The sequence below is a fragment of the Cibotium barometz genome, chromosome 38 (genome assembly GCF_041138505.1).
Source record: "Cibotium barometz isolate CiBa-2024 chromosome 38, ASM4113850v1, whole genome shotgun sequence".
Lineage (NCBI taxonomy): Eukaryota > Viridiplantae > Streptophyta > Polypodiopsida > Cyatheales > Cibotiaceae > Cibotium > Cibotium barometz.
The window spans coordinates 40,624,994-40,640,099 of record NC_141083.1 but is presented as its reverse complement, the minus strand read 5'-3'; the positions used below and the strand labels follow the sequence as shown (position 1 = coordinate 40,640,099).

At 47.1% G+C, this 15,106-nt stretch overlaps 1 protein-coding gene across 4 annotated transcripts in view; it reads right to left on the bottom strand.

The window, feature by feature from the left end:
* Positions 1 to 14,276, bottom strand: part of LOC147616718 (endoribonuclease) — a 74,949-nt gene extending 60,673 nt beyond the window's left edge. For 2 of the 4 annotated variants that reach the window (XM_086777792.1, XM_086777791.1), the window contains exons 1-3: positions 14,104 to 14,276; positions 13,816 to 13,887; positions 13,544 to 13,623 (exon numbers count right to left, since the gene is read on the bottom strand). In XM_086777792.1, the coding sequence (XP_086633918.1) occupies positions 13,544 to 13,623; positions 13,816 to 13,887; positions 14,104 to 14,181 (230 nt within the window). In that variant the 5' untranslated portion in view covers positions 14,182 to 14,276. Of the gene's footprint in view, positions 1 to 13,543; positions 13,644 to 13,815; positions 13,888 to 14,103 lie in introns of all 4 variants that reach the window. The other 2 variants (XM_086777794.1, XM_086777793.1) reach the window with 1 other exon arrangement.
* Positions 14,277 to 15,106: the final 830 nt, after the last annotated feature.

Below are 15,106 nucleotides of genomic sequence, written 5' to 3'. Positions count from 1 at the left end.
GGACACCAGCCCCACTGTCTGCGAAGCAAATTTCGTTTGGTAAAGAACGGAAGTCACCTAGTGCATTGTTCTCTATTGTGTGTTGTGTAGAGAGTAGGGCGAAGAGCACAAATGTGCGCCATTGTGTGCGCCACCCGTCTGTGACGAAACCGCCGTTGTGTAGAGGGGGCGGGAGCGAAGACCTGCTGGCCTACGTTGTACTGAAAGAGCACAAACTCGCTTTCTCACTCCCCTTGCCTGTGAGACACTGGCTGCGGCGGCCAGGCCATACCCGGCCTTCCTGGCCAGCCAGGGGCGGCGGCGGCCAGCCAGCAACAGCCAACTGGGCGGCGGCCAGCCAACAAGCGCAGCACCAGAGGAGAAGAAAAAAAAATCATTTATTTTTATTTTTTTTATATTTTAATTATTCATTTTTGATAAAATAAAAAATGAAACTAAATTCAAACGGATCCTCTCTCTCGGCTGGGGAGGAGGGATAATCCCGGCAAGGGATAATCCGAGTGTTCCAGGCACAACTTCCCGAGAAAATTTATTTTTCTTATGAGTTGTAAGCATTTTTTCTCTCGGATCGGAGCATCCCGGAAAGCGGCGCTGTCTGGAGGCTCGCAGCGCAACACAAATCGACACGCAACCGTAAAGGGGGTGACTATTCTCTCTCCACCACTGCTCATTTTATTAGCGTTTTTCTTTAGTAATTTCCGAGTTTTCGCATTGTTTTTTGCAAGAACTAAAGAAGTCTGCTAGGCGTAGTGTGTCCCCACCGCCTTCTACTTCTCTAGGTTTTTACGGGCTCTTGTCCTCGGTCGCGGGTTTGACAGCGACCGAATTGTCAAGCCGTACACGCCCGACCGTTGTCCGGTCCGGAGTGCGCTCGTCGATCACGCGTGATCCGCCAGCGCCCTCCTCGTCTATTGACCTCGCCTTAGGACCCAGCGAGCCCGCAGCGGCCGCATTGGCAGATGACCCCTTTCTGGCCGACGAGCCAGAGGACATGAACACCGACGTCGCCGAGGGGACCGAGGAGGACCTCTTGGATTATGACGACGACGATTATGACCTATTGGACCCTGCTGATGTCCTGACAGAGACGGAGCTCTCTAGTGGACTGTTTAAATATCTTAATGCCAAACTGAACAATATGGGTAAAGTCCAGGCTGATTTAGTCACGATGCTACAGAGCATCTCCACACGGTTAGATGCACTGACAGCCGCCTCGGCTAGTACTCCGACTCCTCGTGGTAGCCGAGCTCCTGCGGCACGGGTGAGCGTAGCCTCGCCAGTGATTGCAGGAGTACAAGCCGATGCGCCTGCGGAGCCATCCGTAGCGACAGCTTCGTCGTTATTAAAAGACTTAAAGCCGCCTAGTTTTGGTATCTAACACTGGCCGTCCCCTCCTGTGGTAACGCCCGTAGCGGCGTTACATGTATCCAACACTATGTTAGATACCTGTAACGCCGCTACGGGCGTTACCACAGGAGGGGACGGCCTCTGGCTCACCACCCAGCCATAGAGGAAGAATGAGGATTGCCCCTCATCCCCCAGGCTATATAGTGTGTGGCCTGCCGTCCACACTAGCCTGGCCGCCCATGACTCCGCATGGGCATCCTCTCCCACTGAACCCCGGATATGGCCATCCGGTCTGCCGTCGGTCACAGGCATTACAGCCTACGTGACATTACCCCCCCCCCTTAAGAAGAGTTTTCGTCCTCGAAAACAAACTGGGGAAACCTTTTGGAAATTGCACTACGGCATTCCCAGGTAGCTACCTCTTCATCCCTATCTGTCCATTTAAAAAGTACCTCCTGGTACACTTTATGTCGGGTTTGTCTGTCACGCTACTCTAGAATCTTTTCAGGTTCATGTGGTATCTTTAGTGGCTCTATCAAGTCCACCAAAATCTCTGGAGAAACTGCGTTCTCTAACCCGTGAACTGATTTCTTCAGTTTACTGACATGGAAGACAGGATCGACTTGAGAACTCTCCGGTAACTCAAGTTTATATGCTACGTCCCCAATCTTCTTAAGGATTTTAAAAGGACCACAATATCTCGGAGAAAGTTTATCACACTTTTCCGTTTTCATGGTTTCTGACTGCGCAGGAACCTTGAGGAATACAAAGTCACCTTCTGCAAAGGTCACCTTTCTACGTCCTTTATCCGCATAAGTTTTAGCGCGATCCTGAGCGCTACGAATGCTCTCACGTGCGGCTCTGAGCATATCATTCATATCTTCAAGGAAATCCTTGACAGATTGAATCTTCTCCTTTTCTAGGCCTACAGCCATCGGAGATCTCGGCTGGAATCCATACATTAACATGAATGGTGTAAATCCAGTCGCTGAGTGTTTGGAGCTGTTATAGCCAAACTCCAATAAGGGCAAGTACTCTTCCCAATTAGATTGCTTCTTACTAACATAAGAACGCAACATATCCTCTAGAATTTGGTTAACTCTTTCAGTTTGACCATCAGACTCCGGATGATCTGTCGTACTCATACTCAGAGTAGTATCCAACTTTTTGAAGACTTCCCTCCAAAAATGACTCTTGAACTTTCTCTCTCTATCCGACACTATATCTGCGGGCAGGCCATATAGCTTATAGAGATGTTCAATAAAGAGTTTTGCCAACTCTGGCGTTTTAACAGTTTTCTTCATGGCGATAAACTTTGCCATTTTAGTTAACCTGTCCACTACCACCCACACCGAGTCATTCCCTCGACTCGTCTTGGGTAAACCAGTAATGAAATCCATGGAAATGCTTTCCCATTTCCCTTGAGGAATCTCCAGCGGATGGAGTAGTCCTCCGACCTTAAGACGTTCATGTTTATTGACCTGGCACTTACTGCATTTCAGCACATAAGTCTGGACGTCCTTAAACAAACTAGGTCAATAAAACTGTCTTTTTACTACTGCATAGGTCTTCTGAATCCCAGGATGACCCGCACTTGGACTATCATGACTTTCTTTAAGAATGTGGGCCCGAAAGTCATCAATAGTTGGTACACATACTCTACCCTTGTAGAGTAAGTACCCGTCGTCAATGGAGTAATTAGCATATTTCTCCCCTCGACGAAGTTTATCACTCCCCTTTGAAGCCGTGGCAGTCAAAGGTGATGAAGGGCCTACGTCAGAGCTCTCCGGCTCCAAACTATACCCAGAAGACACGGCTAGTCTCTCCGGACTAACTCTCGCTTCCCTTCTCGTTGCACCTCCGGCCAGTCTCTCCGGACTAGCTATCCGTGCCAACGAGGGAGGTGGTCGCGTCTGTGAAGAAGTGCGTACGCGTACAGCGCGCCAGACCTCTGTAAAAGATGGATCGTGCTCACATAAACCACGTAGGGACTCCAAGAAATCATTCTTGAAGACTGTGAAACTAAGTTCATTAATCTGTGGCATGCGACTAAGTGCATCTGCCACCACGTTATACTTACCTTTCTGGTAACGTATCTGAAGGTCAAACTCCTGTAGAATTTCCGCCCACCGAGCTTTTCTACCCTTCAGTTCATTTTGACTTGAAAGCCATTTCAGACTTTCATGGTCCGTCCGGACCTCAAAAGTAGCACCATATAAATAGTGTCTCCACTTTTTCAGTGCATGAACTATCGCTAGCAACTCTCGCTCGTAAGCCGAGTAGTTACGCTGCGCACGATCTAACTTTTTACTCTCAAATGCAATTGGGCGTCTCCTTTGCATAAGTACGGCCCCAATGGCCTCATTACTAGCGTCTGTTTCCAAAACAAACGGCTCATTTGGATCGACAATAGTCAAAACAGGTGCAGCTGCTACGGTCACCTTGAGCTTATCAAAGCTTTTCTGTTGGGCGTCCCCCCAACTAATGTTTTTAGTTTTTGACCATAAACTAGTCAGTCAACGGGACTGCGATCTTCGCGTAGTCTTTTACATACTGTCGGTAGAACCCCGACATGCCAAGAAAAATCTGCAGTTCCTCGAGATTCTTTGGCATTGGCCATTTAAGAATAGCCTCTACTTTTTCTGGCTCCATCCGCGTACCATTGGCGGATATAATATGGCCAATGTAGTGATTTTCTGTTTCAAAAAATTCACATTTGCTCTTCTTTGCAAATAGTTTGTGCTGTCGCAACAACTCGAACACTAGACGCAAATGCTCTATGTGTTCTTTCTATGTCTTACTAAAAACTACTACGAATTTTCCCAGATATGGACGTAAAATGCTGTCCATCAGCGTCATGAACGTCGCTGGAGCATTGGTTAGCCCAAATGGCATAACCAAAAACTCAAAATGCCCGAAACGGATCCTAAATGCTGTCTTCGCAAGATCTTCTTGTTTATTTCTAACCTGATGATATCCTGATCTCAGGTCTATTTTTGTAAAGTATCTCGATCCATAGAGTTGATCAAACAACTCATCCATGCGTGGCATTGGATACTTGTTCTTAATCGTTATCTGACTAAGAGCCCTATAGTCTATGCACATCCGCATAGATCCGTCTTTCTTCTTTACCAGAAGAATAGGCGATGCCCACGGACTTGAACTAGGCCGAATAAAGCCTTTGTTCAAATATTCCGTTAATTGTTTTTCCACCTCATGTGCCTCGGAGTGGCTTAATCTATAAGCAGGTTTGCTTATAGGTTTTGATCCTGGCATAACTTCGATGCCATGGTCTACTTCTCTAGATGGTGGTAAACCATCTGGTAAATCATCAGGAAAAACATCCTGAAAATCCTCTAATAAATTCATTAAAGTATCTACGTACTTTTTCTTTAATATCTCATTCACCTTGGATTTTTTCTTGTTTGAATCACATGCATGCCAAACAAGGTTTTCAAACAGTGGGTCTCGTCCAAGGCTATCTTGTTTTCCTTGTTTGTCTACGCAAACATCATTTATGGTTTCATCTACGGAAACAGAATTCAAAAGAGGGTAACAAGCATATACCTCTGCTATCTGGTCTCTGCGGACTGCTGTACACAGCTCCATGGAGGAAATAAGTGGTGTGGCAGCGGTCGCCCTGCAGGGTGATGACTCTACCTCCGTGCTCAAAACATAGCGTATTATGTAAGTAACTCCGAGCTAGACTAGGGCCCAAGCCATACAGCCACTCCCTGCCTAGATATACGTCTGCTCTGGCTAAGTGCATGACCTGAAAGTCAAGCGGAGCCTCGTAGTCCTGCATAGATAATGGGACCCCCAATACTACGGTATTCCATACCGTTTTGTCATATCCGTTGGCTAGGCCAACAGTATACTCATGATCACTCCGGGTCTCAGTCAACCCCAACTTCTTGACCAACGAGTAGTTCAAGAAGTTGTGGCTAGCTTCATCATCAATAAAAACTGTGACTCTACGGCCACCTATGGTGCCATACATGCGCACCATGTCATGCGGACCTACAGTAGGCTGCCACATCGCTGGTGTCACTGAACAAGCGTGATGCTCATCACAATGACACACTGTCACCTCTCTGAACTCTGCGGAACTCAGAGGGAGTCTCTGCACTCTATGCAACTGCCTAGAAGATTTACCATCTTTTTTGGGCTCGTTGCCACTCGTGCTGGCTTTAGGCTTTGGACACTCAGCCTTTGTGTGCCCTACTTCATTGCAATTAAAGCAGCGATTTTCATTTCGCGCTTTAGTATACTACTCTTTCTTTTGGATTTCGCTGTCTCTTTTCTTCTTGGATGGTCGCGGTTTTTTAGACCAATGACCACCCTGTCCTTCCTGGTCCGTCCTATCCCCTTGTTTATCACTGCGGAACCCTTTTCTTTTAAGGCCTGACCTCCTCTTTTCACTACCCTCGGCCCTGCTAGAACCACCACGCGCACTACGGCGCTTGATGTCATCAAATATCTGCGCATATTTAATTGCCTCTGCTAAGTCTTTAGGCTGTAAGGGCTCTACGTACTCAAGGTAATCATCTTTGAGGCCTCTTTTAAAGCCTCGCAATGTCTGGAATGCATCGATTCCCTTTAGCTTGAGTACTATCTCCCTATAGTCTGAGATGTACTGAGTTAGGGATTTGTTCTCCATCGAGCACTTGTCCCATAACTCCCAGCTTCTCTCTGCCTCATTAACAGGCAAAAATTCTTTTCGAAACATCGTTTCAAACTCCGTCCAAGTGGCAGGACGAGTTGTCAAACTCATCCACCACTTGTACGCTTTGCCGATTAATGAGAGGCTAGCTTCTATGGACTGTATACAGCTAGGCTGCTGTCGCAGCGCGTGCAAATCTGACCACTTCGCTAGAAACATATTAACCGAGTCCTTGTTTCTTTCCTTCTCCTCGCCACCAAAACTAGGCGGCTTTAAGTCTTTTAATAACGACGAAGCTGTCGCTACGGACGGCCCTGCAGGCGCATCGGTCTGTACTCCTGCAACCACTGGCGATGTTACGCTCACCCGTGCCGCAGGAGCTCGGCTACCTCGAGGAGTCGGAGTACTAGCCGAGGCGGCTGTCAGTGCATCTAACCGTGTGGAGATGCTCTGTAACATCGTGACTAAATCAGCCTGGACTTTACCCATATTGTTTAGTTTGACATTAAGATATTTAAACAGTCCACTAGAGAGCTCCGTCTCTGTCAGGACGTCGACAGGGTCCAATAGGTCATAATCATCGTCGTCGTACTCCAAGAGGTCCTCCTCGGTCCCCTCGGCGACGTTGGTGTTCATGTCCTCTGGCTCATCGGCCAGAAAGGGGTCATCTGCTAATGCGACCGCTGCGGGCTCACTGGGTCCTAAGGCGGGGTCAATAGACGAGGAGGGCGCTGGCGGATCACGCGTGATCGACGAGCGCACTCCGGACCGAACAACGGTCGGGCATGTACGGCCTGACAATTCGGTCGGGGTCAAACCCGCGACCGAGGACAAGAGACCTGAAAAACCTAGAGAAGTAGAAGGCGGTGGGGACACACTACGCCTAGCAGACATCTTTAATTCTTGCAAAAAACAATGCGGGAACTCGGAAATTACTAAAAAAAACGCTAATAAAATGAGCAGTGATGGAGAGAGAATAGTCACCCCCCTTTACGGTCGCTTGTCGATTTGTGTTGCGCTGCGAGCCTCCAGACAGCGCCGCTTCTCTGGGATACTCCGATCCAAGAGAAAAAATGCCTGCAACTCATAAGAAAAATAAATTTTCTCCGGAAGTTGTGCCTGGAACACACGGATTATCCCTTGCCGGGATTATCCCTCCTCCCCAGCCGAGAGAGAGGATCCGTTTGAATTTAGTTTCATTTTTAATTTTATTAAAAATGAATAATTAAAATATAAAAAATAAAAATAAATGATTTTTTTCTTCTTCTTCTTCTTCTCCTCTGGTGCTGCGCTTGTTGGCTGGCCGTGGCCTGGTTTGGCTGGCCGCCGCCCAATTGGTCATTGCTGGCTAGCCGTCCCTAGCTGGCCGCCGCCGCCGCCTGGCTGGCCTGGCTGGCCACGCAGGCCGGGCATGGCCTGGCTGGCCACGCAGGCCGGGTATGGCCTGGCCGCCGCAGCCAGTGTCTCACAGGCAAGGGGAGTGAGAAAGCGAGTTTGTGCTCTTTCAGTACAACGTAGGCCAGCAGGTCTTCGCCCCCCTCCTCTACACAACGGCGGTTTCGTCACAGACGGGTGGCGCACACAATGGCGCACATTTGTGCTCTTCGCCCTACTCTCTATACAACACACAGTAGAGAACGTTGCACTAGGCGACTTCCGTTCTTTACCAAACGAAATTTGCTTCGCAGACAGTGGGGACACCGAACCTCCGCTGTGAGGAGGGTTCGTGAAACGTTCCTCCTGGTCCAAGACCATTGGCACAAGCTCCTCCCAGGTTATGGTGCTGAGCATGCCACTCGTAATCAAGGAGGAATAGAAAGCCGAATACTGACCAAGCAAGTGGGACAGCAAAGTGATGGCAATGTCTTCAGATGATATCTCTTTCCCAGCTTGTAGGACTTCCTGCTGAAGGACCTGCAGCTTGTTAATGTGTTCCCGCATCGTCGAAGACTTTGCAGGGTTCATAACCCGCATCTGCACTTCCAAGGAGATCCGTTTCATGGGTGATACCCTGTTATACAAAGAAGCCAAGTGCTCCCATATGCCTCTCGCCAGCGTCATGTGCTTCACATGATTGATCACTTGTGGTGTGCAATTGAGGAAAATAAACGACCGGACCCTGGCCTTGACACGATCCCACATGTGTGCCTGTGCCTCTCGGTCCTTCCTTGTCGACAGTAATTCCCCTTCCTCAGCTTCCGGCCGTGGAACCCCGATGATGATAAAATCAGCAAGGTCATATGACTCCAGCACCGACTCCATCATGACCTTCCAGATGCCGTAATTGGACCCGTCCAACGGACGATCCACTGGGAACGTGAGGAGAGTCGGAATCTTCACGTGCTTCTCTGCCATCTCTAGTAATTCTGCCATCGCGGAGAGTAACCTGAAAAGGTGGGTGGGTGGGAAAAAATCTGAAAACCTGCAAGTGGCTGTCCAGCACCTTAGCCCGCCTTCCTCTTGCACCTTCTCTTCCCGTACAGCCCAAAACAGTCCACCAATCAGCAGCCTAACGCTCCCCCTCTTGCTCAGAAAAACTCCCAAGATCTATCTCGAGCCTAGGGCTCTGATACCATGTCAGAATATGCAGCAGAAATGATAACCAAACTTGGGTAGACAAGAGCAAGTAGATTGCAGAAAATAAACAGCACAAGAAACACAGAGAGATAGGTGTGTAAACTCTTCTCTATACACAAGATCCCGAGAAAACTGAATGAATAAGTGGTGGAGGCAAGGGGCCTATATATATGCCCCTGGGAGAGCAGTCGGCCAGCATAAAAAGTGCCCACGACTGCATAAATGCAGTCGGCCAGCAGAAAAATGCCCACGACTCATCTGTGTGCAGTCGGCCAGCAGCCCTGAAGCCCACGCATCACCTGTGTGCAGTCGGCCAGCCACAGGACTGCTGTTGGGACAGTCGGCCAGCTCTGGAGTGCTCCTGCCACCCTCTGGCAACCCTCCCCACCACTAGAAAAAATGGAAAAAAATAGGGAAAAATACGGGGAGTGTGGAAAAATGATAAAACACCTTATACAGGGCGGGCACACCCACAATAGAGGCCCTGGTGTATAAATATAGACAGGAGATGACTTCTAACAGACTGCTGTGTTGCTGATTGGTGGACCGTTCGGGACTGTTCGGGAAGAGGAGAAGCAAGAGGACGGCGGGCTAATTTGCTGGACAGCCACTTGCAAGTGTTAATTCTTCTTTTTTCCCACCCTCCCGCCCTTTTCAGAGTACATCCCCGCAATGGCAGATCTGTTTGAGATGGCCGAGAGGCATGTGAAGATCCCAACACTCCCCACGTTCCCGGTGGACTGTCAGTTGGACAGGAACAACTACGGCATATGGAAGGTTACGATGGAATCTGTTCTGGAGTCTTACGACCTCGCTGATTTCGTCGTCGTTGGGGTTCCACGACCGGAAGTAGAGGAAGGGGAGTTACCGTCAATCCGAAAGGACTGGGAGGCTCAGACACAGATGTAGGATCGTGTCAACGCCAGGGTCCGTTCGTTTATCTTTCTCAACTGCATACCGCAGGTAATCAATCATGTAAAGCATATGACGCTGGCCAGAGGTATATGGCAGCATTTGGCCTCTCTTTACAACAAGGTATCGCCCATGAAGAGGATTTCCTTAGAAGTACAGATGCGGGTTATGAGCCCTGCAAAGTCGACGACGATGCGGGAGCATATTAACAAGCTGCAGGCTCTTCAGCAGGAAGTTCTTCAGCCTGGGAAGGAGATATCGTCAGAGGACATGGCCATAACGTTGCTGTCGCACTTGCCCTCTCAGTACTCAACATTTTACTCGTCTTTGATTACCAGTGGCAAGCTCAACACCATTACCTGGGAGGAGCTTGTGCCCATGGTCCTGGACCAGGAGGAACAATTCACGAACCCTCCTCAAGGTGGAGGTTCGGAGGCCTTAACTGGCCAACGGTCGAAAGGCCGTAACACGGGCAAAGGGAAGGCTTCGTCGGAGAAGTCTTCTCAGAAGAAGTCCGTTACTGACCGCGAGAAACTAAAGGCAGAGAGGACCTGTAATGATTGTGGCGAGAAAGGCCACTATTGGAGGCAGTGTCCCAAGCGGAAGACCGAGAAGGGTGAAGATTCCTCAGTAGCAATCATGAAGACTCCGGCTTTTGTGCACTTGGAGGTGGTGGACACTGATGTTTCATTTTCTTCAGGCAGGGAGGAGATTGGAGGATTCCCCATAGCGGATACTCGGGAGTGGATTCTAGATAGTGGTGCTTCCACGCACATGACTCCTTCCCGTTCCGGTTTACATGATCTCTGCAGGTTTTCTGGTCACATTCTTACTGGGGATACATCCACTATCCCTATTCACAGTGAGGGCAGGATGGAGATAGTTCCCGATGGGAGAGGGGAGAAGCATTCCTCCCAGGTGTTGTATGTTCCGTCACTTGGTTTTCATCTGTTGTCAGTGCATCAGGTTTGCAAGACTGGCGTACGGGTGGAGTTTGATGAGCACTTAGTTGCTCTCCGGGACAAAGCAACAGGCCAGGTAGTTTGGGAAGGCGGAGTGGAGAATGGAGTTTACAAGCTTTCAGCACTCTCTCTCCTAGGTCCTCAGGTTTGTGATGCGTGGCAATCTGGTAATGGCCACTTAAGTGTGGATACGCTACAGGTACAGGCTTTCCAGGACCAGATGGTGGATAGCTTGCCAGTAAATGGCATCAGTTGGCAAGAACTCTCCAGTACTGATGTTGGTAGTTCTTGTGTTCGTTAGTCAGAGGAAACTGAACAGGTAACTTATGCTCTGATGTCTCGTAGTATTCGGGACAAAGAAGCTCCTGTAGATGAGGATGTTCTTTCCACGAGGACCTTTTGGAAAGCCAGGCAGGTGGCAGTTGATTACTTGCAGAAGGAGGTGTGTTCTCCAGACTTTGTGGTTCTGGATTCAGAGGGGGTGGTTGACAGGTTTCAGAAGGCCTTGCGTGGTCCTCAGAAGGTTTCCAGGACTTGGTTTTGCACCGTAACAGGTGTTGATCTTTGTGAGCAGGGTGATGCCTCTTTGACTCAGAAGCAGAATGGTTCATTGATCTGCTTGATGGACACCAGATTGGATGGGAGCTTCCTGATGAGACAGTTGAGCTCATGGTTGCGGATGACTCTTTGGGAGGCAGGATTGCGTTTCCTGTGGTTTCTGCGGCATGCGACAGATCATGGACTCTTGTACACAGGAGGGGGATTGTTGGATGGAGTCCGACTCCACGGGTGGAGTGACTCAGTTTGGGAAGGAGATCTGGACACGAGGAGATCTACTTCAGGCCCAGGAGCAGTTTTACGGAGCAGTAAGAGGCAGTCATCTTTTGCCTTGTCGAGGACAGAGACAGAGTACCGGGCTGTTTGTGATGCTGCTTGTGAGGTGGTGAGGATGCAGAGGTTGCATTGCAGGTTTGGGCTTCCACTGGAGGAACCCATGATCATCCAGAGGCACTTTGTTCGTGAACAGATCGTTGCTGATGACATCTTGCTAGAGTTCTGTTCGACGGAGGACAGTACGGTGGACCTCTTCACGAAGTCGCTATCTCAGGATTTGCACAGGCCGCACCCCAGCTCCCTGTGGTTGGTTGAGCTAAGAGGGGGTGTTAGAAGTCATCTCCTGTCTATTTTTATACACCAGGGTCTTTGTTGTGGGTGTGCCCACCCTTATGAGGTGTTTTCTCATTTTTCCCCACTCTCCGTATTTTTTCCCATTTTTTCTCTATTTTTCTGTGGCATGGGAGGCAGTCTAGTAGTGGCACGAGGATCTTGAACCTGGCCGACTGCATCTGTGGAGATTCTGGAAGTGGCCCACTGCACTGCATGAGTCATGGGACTTCTTTGATGCTGGCCAACCCACTATGCTGCTGGCCGACTGTGATTTTTCAGTCATGGAGGTTTCTTGTGCCCAGTCGGCTGCCCTACAGCAAGCCAACTGCTGATGGGGGAGCATATAAAATGGCCCCCAGCCCCCTTGTCATTTTGTATCATTCCTCGGGATCTTCTTGTGTATATAGAGCAGAGTTACACGCCTATCTCTCTCTCTCTTGTGCTGTGATTTTCTACACTGCGTTTTGCTCTTGTGTTACAAGATCTGGTCATCATCTCCGCTGCGTATTCTGACAGTATCATACCTACTACGCATATGATTGAGCACTATTTCTTTTGGCCAAGTATGAGCAAGGATATTGAGACATAAGTGCCAGAAGGTCAAGTTTAACAAGCAAAACATTGCCTATTCTCTCGCAACCATCGGAAAGTATTACAATGGACTTTATCATGGATTTGCCTTGTGCTCAGCAAGGCAATGGTAGTATTTGGACCATTGTTGACAAGTTTCGCAAGCAGCCACACTTCTTTCCGGTCAAGAAGACCATTATTTGTGGCACTACTGTTCAAACACCATGGTATGCCAAAGTCCATTGTGGGAGATAGAGCTCCCAAGACTACGAGCCTCATTTGGAGAGCTCTGGTTGACAATATGAGCACTAAACTAGACTTCTCATCGACTTTCACCCCCAAATAAGTATGTCAAAGATCTTGATGTTGCCTTTGCACAAGTGCGAACAGCCATTGTTTGTTCACAAGATAAGTATGAGAGGGCTACCGACAAGCACATCAGAGAGGCGGACATCAAAGAGAATGATTGGATACTACTGAAATTTAAGAAAGCAAGACTCCATAAGAGGCCAAGAGAGGGAGCATGTCGTAAGCTCTGCACCTGGTATTACGAACCTTTTGAGGTGATCAAGCAAATCAATGAGGATGCTTTCTGGCTTGCATTCCCTTATCATTGGAGGATTCACAATGCCTTTCATGGCGACGACAACCGTGTATCTGTTGAGTACCAGTTCCTTACCGAGTGCCTGTTCGTGTATTGGGCACTGTATGAGTTCGTGTTTATGTACTGCAAGACTCACACTACAATCTATGTGAGTTGCGTGATCCAAGCTCCTAGTACAAGAGCGCATGTTTGTGCATGGTCTCGAAACGATAGTTACACGTTCACTCAACTCCAAGTGTATGAGGCAAGTGGTCACTTCACTTTGACTCATTCGACGAGTCCAGCATCGACAGTCTACTTCAACACACTTTTGTTTAGGTAACTTGTCTTCATATTTGCATTGCATTGGATTATCTGGCGGGCAAGCCCTTGGAACTTTGTTCAGATTAAATACTCCAATAATATACTTCAGTATTGAGGGGGGGTTGGCCCGTTCGCGGCCTCAGTGGTGGTGGTGCATCGTGCAGTGTCTCTCTTTTGCATATTATCTTGTGCAATGATGTATCATTCAGTTGTTTTGAGCAAGGTAGATTTTACATTTTAAGCATTGACGTGCATATTGTTCACACGAGGTGGTGCCCAAGGACGTTCACACCTCATTGGTGTTGTTTCACCCTCTCTCAAAGGCACGCTCCCTATAGAGAAATCTTGCACGTGTTATTCAAGGCAAATACTTTCCCACAATGAAATAACACTTGGTGTTGTTATTGTAAATTTCTGCTGTTAGACAGACATACACACCTTGATACCCCTTGGATTCGTCGCCGATATAAGGGCAAACCCATACACTGAGCATATGCCATGACAATCTGATGCCCAACCTGATTTAAAAAAGCCCAAACTGAAAAAGTACACATGGAACTATCAAAAAGAGCCTAGCTATGGAGAACAGATATTGTGCTCCATCGTAACATTTAACTGCACACCTTAGATATGAAGCTTTGTTATAATGATTCTACGGTTTTTTCCGAAACGAGGCCCTGCCTACAGAGATTTTCTGGCAAATGACTTACTGTTTGGTACATGAAGCTGTCAAGCTCGTCGACTGAGTCATCCATTGGGAGAAGATTTGCAAGGGCCACTATCTGCAGAAGGGGAAAAATGCCAAAGATAATGATGAGAGGAGCACGTACATACTAAATGTGGTGAGCGCATACATACATACTTATGCGTAGGCTGTACTAACAACATACATACATGATATTCTCTCTCCCTCTCTCCCTCTCTCTCTCTCTCTCTCACACACACACACATCCATCCAGGGTTATTACAACACACGCAAAGAGAGTAGAGAAGAGAACCTCGTGGCCGTGGTCCAGGCATCGCATCATGGCATAGCAGCTGTCTTTGCCGCCGCTGATCAACGCCACAACCTTCATGTTGCAGGCACAGCGTTGATGCTATGCGCCCGACTTGACTATTTTATATGGTCTTATTCTAAGACATTTAAACGTGTAGCTGAGAGAGAGAAATTCCAAGACATTAACCGTGTACATAAAAAGGTCATGCTCAAGCTACTTCAACCACCCATGCCATGTCTAATGGGAATTATCCATCCATTATTGTGTGCTTAAGTTGGTGTAAAAACACTCTTACTCTTCTCATGTTCCTATAGTATTGTTACTTACTTGTTTTTAGTATGACTGCATTTTTAAGAATGAGGATGAATGTTATCAACATGTGTAGTACTGATAAGCTCCAAATGAAACTAGTTAATGTGTTTCTCACATGATAAGTCTCTCTCTCTCTCTCTCTCTCTCTCTCTCTCTCTCTCTCTCTATATATATATATATATATACATACATACATACATACATACATACATATAGATATATATCTATATATACATACATATATACATACATATAGATATGTATATATATAATATATATATATATACATATATATATATATATATATATATATATATATATATATATATGTAATATATATACACATATCTATATATATGTAATATATATATATATATATATATATATATATATATATATATATGTAATATATATACACATATCTATATATATGTAATATATATATACATACATACATATCTATATATATGTATATGTATGTATATATACATATTGATAGCCATTTTTTCGGCTATCCACATTACCACAAGGAGCTACCTCGGCCAAGGAAAATCACATAAACTCTTTGTCATAAATACCTTTTCATTGTAAATAGGCGTGTGTGCGTTAAGGACTTTATCCATATCTTCTATATATTTTTTATATTATTAAAAAAAAGTTTTGCTAGCTACTCATCAAAAATAAATAAAAT